At 57.4% G+C, this 5347-nt stretch overlaps 1 protein-coding gene across 1 annotated transcript in view; it reads right to left on the minus strand.

Annotated features, from left to right (window-relative positions):
• The window catches only part of supt16h (SPT16 homolog, facilitates chromatin remodeling subunit), a 16185-nt gene that overhangs the window by 9973 nt on the left and 865 nt on the right, over window positions 1-5347 (minus strand). The window contains exons 2-7 of the mRNA XM_048593584.1: window positions 4477-4630; window positions 3151-3278; window positions 2316-2451; window positions 1320-1446; window positions 1012-1130; window positions 660-785 (exon numbers count right to left, since the gene is read on the minus strand). Coding sequence (XP_048449541.1) covers window positions 660-785; window positions 1012-1130; window positions 1320-1446; window positions 2316-2451; window positions 3151-3278; window positions 4477-4630 — 790 coding nt within the window. The remainder of the gene's footprint in view (window positions 1-659; window positions 786-1011; window positions 1131-1319; window positions 1447-2315; window positions 2452-3150; window positions 3279-4476; window positions 4631-5347) is intronic.

Below are 5347 nucleotides of genomic sequence, written 5' to 3' on the forward strand. Positions count from 1 at the left end.
CTATAAAGGTCAGGGCTGATCATCGCCAGGCCTCAGCTCCTCATCCACGGCACCCCCTTGGGATCCTCAACCCGTTAATAATTCCTCCCCTATTGAACCTCCCTGTGACTTCACTCCTTCATGGGACACTCCGAGCAACATTCCCAGTGACCCTCCCTCGGAGGATACAGGCCGGGTACCTCCTCACTCCCCGCCCCCAACCACCCCACCACCACCCCGCCCCCCCGACTGACCTGGGGGAGAGGGAGCGAGAGGGAGGAGGGAGAGGCGGAGAGAAAGAGAGAGAGAGAGACAGAGACAGAGAGGGAGGGGTGTAGGATAGAGAAACAGACAGAGACAGAGAGGGAGGGGTGTAGGACAGAGAGACAGACACACTGAGACAGAGAGAGAGAGGGGTGTAGGATAGAGAAACAGACAGAGATAGAGAGAGACAGAGAGGTGTGTAGGACAGAGAAACAGACAGACAGACAGAGACAGAGACAGGGAGGGGTGTAGGACAGAGAGAGACACAGACAGAGACAGTGAGAGAGAGGGGTGTAGCACAGAGAGAGACATAGACAGAGACAGTGAGACAGAGGGGTGTAGGACAGAGAGACAGAGACAGAGAGAGGGGTGTAGGACAGAGAGACAGACAGACCAGCCCAGATGTACACTGTTACCTGTTCTGCGTACAGATCGTCCCTGTCGTGCATGTGCTGGTGTTTCCCGAGGTCTGTGGTGATCTCTCCCACTTCTGTGTAAAACTGGACGTCTGTGTGCCGCCTCTTCCCAAACATGATGGCATTCTGGGAAGGGAGAGGAACAAGAGGTCAGGGTACGGAGGGGAGCGTGACAGAGAGAGGGAGGGAGGGCACCACACAGACACACACACTCTCTCACACACACACATTCTCTCAGCCTGAGATCGGCTCCGAGCTGTTATCTCTGGCATCACGAACCTGCCTGATAAATACTGGCCCATTCAGTCAGAACCACGTGTGCATAGCTATGGGTCACTCACAGGACACCCACCTTGAGATGGAAATGTAGAACAATGATCATTTCACCATCGCACGGCTGAAAGATGGAGTGTTTGATATTGTTGTACAAGATGTCAACCTTATCCCCTCGAACTGACGTGAACCGGAAACCTGGGGAGGAAGCAGAGAGGTTAGACCGAGATGGGGAGGTGAATGGCCTCCTGCTCCTGTGTAACAGGCTGGAGGAGGAGGAGGGGGCTGAATGGCCTCCTGCCCCCGTGTAAAAGGGTGGGCCGGGGGGGGGGTGCTGAATGGCCTTCCCCAGTTGCCGCGTTCCTTCCCAATTGCAGTGAGACTCACCGTTCACATGAGCCTCCAGGGAACCCTGCATCCTCTTCTGAGCAATGTTGGGGCGGATGTAGAGATCCTTCAGTTTGGGATTGCTCCGGTTCAGGTTAATAATGAGGGAGTCTTGTTTAACGATACCCTAGGGACAGCGGGGAGAGAGCCGGGGGAGACAGAGAGACACTGTCATTAACACATCCTAACCCACCTCATGTACCAAGATAGGGCATGTGAAATTCCACATGACAGTGCCCTGCGCGGACCCTCCGACAGCGCGGCGCTCCCTCAGCGCTGACCCTCCCACAGTGCCCGCTCCCTCCACGCTGACCCTCCGACCGCGCGGCGCTCCCTCGGCGCTGACCCTCCGACCGCGCGGCGCTCCCAGAGTTCTGTGTACTGAGCCTGGCCAGTTGCCTGTACTGTGGTCTGGGAAGAACCCACTGGGCTTCTGTGAGCTGGAGAGCAAATGCCTGGGTGAAGATGCTCCACCCCTGGCCGCTGAGTGTAACTGCAGCGTGACTGTTGACATGGGGCAAGCTGAGTAGACCAGGTCGGTGTGTTTTACAGTAAATCCCAGCCAGGGGTTCAGAGCCTCTGTTCATTCACGGGATGAGGGCATCATTGGCTAGGCAGCATTTATTGCTCATCCCTAATTGCCCAGAGGGCAGTTAGGAGTCAACCCCATTGTTGTGGGTCTGGAGTCACATGTAGGCCAGGCCTAGTAAGGATGGCAGTTTCCTTCCCTAAAGGACATGAGTGAACTAGGTGGGTGTTTCCCAACAATTGACAATAGATTCACGGTCATCATTAGACTCTTTATTCCAGATATTTTATTGGATTCAAATTCCACCATCTGCCAAGATGGGATTCGAACCCCAGAACGTTACCTGGGGGCCTCTGGATTAACAATCCAGCGATAATACCACTAGGCCGTTGCTTCCCCCACTCCCTCTCCCTGATCCCCACCCCCCCCCCCAACCCCCGCACAATGCCTCTGTCCCCCGCTCTCACCTCCTTCTCCTTCTCCTCTGCTTCCCGGGTTTTGTAGCGTTTCTGAACCTCCTTGATGATACGGAATGCATTCTGCAGGTTGGTAGCTGGGACCAGCTGCTCTCCCGGTGTCTTCAGGTTGGAGGCTCGGTACGTTCTGCGTGCGGAGTTCGGTGGGAGGGGAGAGGGGAGAGGGAGGTGGGACAGACGGTTAGCCGAGACCCTGGGAGCCCCGCAACTTCACAGCGCACCAGGGGCCCGGAGAGAGAGACTGCGGACTGGTGTCTCCCTGCTCCGCGGTATCGGAGCCGATCGGAGCGGGAGCACCGCTATTCCCGTGACTGAGCCAACTGTCCCCAAGCCCAGCTTTCCTGGCTTTTCGCCCGTGCAGGCGACTGAGAGAATGAGCGAGCAAGCGAGTGATTGCGCATCTGACAGAAGGAGCCTCAGAACCTGCGCACACCTCTGTCTGCGTGCGCCTGCCTGCCTGTGAGCGTTCGTGTGTCTGTCTGGCTGTCTTTGTGCGTGTGTCTGTCTGCATGTGCGCGCGGGTCTGTGTGTGCGTGTGCGTCTGTCTGTGCGCATGAGATAGATGGTGGCGAAAGAGAACGCGCCATTCCAACCCGAAACAGATCAACAGAGAAGCCTCAAGGGGTTGAGCAGCAACTACCAGGCACCATGTATACACATACAGTTACTGGCAGGACTCAGAACAGCACTGATGTTGAGCGATCTTTGGATTCAACTCCATAGCTCCCTGAAAATGGCCACACAACATCCCCTGGCCATTTGCGAGCGTACTTAATACACCCCCACCCACCAGCCGCCCCCCCACCCCCCGACCCCGCTTACTCACATCTCCTTGACGAAGGTGGCCTCGGGGTTGGGGAAGAGATTCCCCTCATTACGGCCCAGGGCACTGCCTGGGCAGTAGAAGTTAATACGGAGATAGGTGTAATCCCCCTCCACCGAGGTGCTGATGTTCTGCAGAGAGAGAACGACGGAGCGGGGTGTGAGCCCGGGGCTGAAAGCCTGCAGCTTCAACACAATCCCCCACCGCGTCCCCGTCCCCCTCACCCCTCCTCCCCCATATCACCCTCCCCCCTCCCCATTCCCCTCCCTGCTCCATAGATGGTACACACTGCTGCAGCTGAGCGTCGGTGGTTGGGGGAGGGTGGGGGGGGATGTTTGTGGATGTGGTGCCCATTGAGTGGGAGGGGCGTGGGGGTGGGGGCGGGGAGCTGCTTTGTCCCTGGATGGTGTCGAGCTTCTCGAGTGTTGTCGGTGCTGCCCCCCCATCCAGGGGCAAGTGGGGAGTATTCCCTTCCCCTCCTGCCTTGTCGATGGTGGGACAGGGGGGAGAGTCAGGACGGGAGTTACTCGCTGCAGGATTCCCAGCCTCTGACCTGCTCCTGTAGCCCCTGTGTTTACATGGGGCTGGGTCCGGCTCAGTTTCTGGTCAATGGTAACCCCCAGGATGTTGATTGTCGGGGGAGTGGGGGGGGGGGGAGAGATACAGTGACGGTAACACCATTGAACATAAAGGGACCCATCACTGGGTGGGACAGTGGGAGACCCGGGCCGTCGCTCGGGGATGGGGGGGACGACACACAGGTTGAAACCCCACCAGGGAATCCCGAATCCAGTTGACGTGCCTGGGAACGGAATGACGATCCCACTGGAGGCCACGGGCCCACTATCGCTGCACAAAAACAAAACAAAAACCCCACCAAACATGAGGATGGGGCCTGGACGTCACTGCTGACCCACAGCTACCTGGGCCACTGACCCCGAGACTGGCCCAGCGCGGCACTCCCGACCGCTGCGCGGACAGGATGGGACGGGATGGACAGCAGAGTTGGGAAACACTGTGACATTCCTGGGACACCCCCCCTGACCACCAGCCCAGGCACCGCATCCCGACGGACGCTGTCTCCCACCCCTCCACCCCAAAACCATCACCAAACCCCAGCCCCCACCCCGGATCTCCCAACAATCCCACGGTGGGTCAGGCAGGCTATAACTGGACACAGAGCGGGGTCAGACTGGCCAGGGGAGTTGGTGGGGCGGGGGGGAGCAATCTGCTGAGACCAAGGCCTGACTGACCACCACCCCCCCCAGGGCCCACAGCGATAACACGCCGACCGAGGGGCCAGGCTGGGAGACACAAGAGTGGGCGTACCTTGATGGTGGCGATGTGGAAAGGCGTGGCAATGCCAAACACGGGCAGAATGACCGTCTCGTATTTCTTGTCGATGTAGATCTTCATGTCCCTGATGTCTGGCTCCTTCGGCATCTGGGACGGGTTTTTGTAGGAATCCCGGGATTTGCGTGCCCTGGGGGGAGGTGATGGAAAGAACAGGCAGCCGGAAGATTAAAAATAAATCGGGTGGAACTCAGTCACACAGTGCTGGAACAGACCCTTCGGCCCATCCCCTCCATGCCATACAACTGTACCAGCGCCATTTGCCAGCATTTGGCCCATATCCCTCTAAACCTTTCCCAGCCGTGTACTTATTCACATATTAGTGAGTCATAGAGATGTAAGGCGCGGAAACAGACCCTTCGGCCCAACCCGTCCGTGCCGGTCCAGATATCCTAAATTAATCTGGTCCCATTTGCCAGCATTAGTCCCCTATCCCTCTAAACCCGTTCCTATCCGTGTCCCCATCCAGATGCCTTTTAAATGCTGTAACTGTACCAGTCCCCATCCACATCCTCTGGCAGCTCGTTCCATACACGCACCACCCTCTGTGTGAAAATGTTACCCCTCAGGTCCCTTTTAAATCTTTCCCCCTCCCACCTTAAACCTATGCCCCTATAGTTGGGACTCCCCTTATCCCCTGGGGGGGGGAAGACCTTGTCTATTCACCCTATCCATGCCCCTCATGATTTTATAAACCCCTATAAGGTCACCCCCTCAGCCTCTGACACTCCGGGGAGAATAGCCCCAGCCTCTCCCTGTAGCTCAAACCCTCCAACATCCTTGTAAATCTTTTCTGAACCCTTTCAAGTCTCACAACATCCTTCCTGTAGCAGGGAGACCGGGATTG

The sequence above is a fragment of the Rhincodon typus genome, unplaced genomic scaffold, assembly GCF_021869965.1.
Source record: "Rhincodon typus isolate 14 unplaced genomic scaffold, sRhiTyp1.1 hic_rhity00003179, whole genome shotgun sequence".
Taxonomy (NCBI): domain Eukaryota; kingdom Metazoa; phylum Chordata; class Chondrichthyes; order Orectolobiformes; family Rhincodontidae; genus Rhincodon; species Rhincodon typus.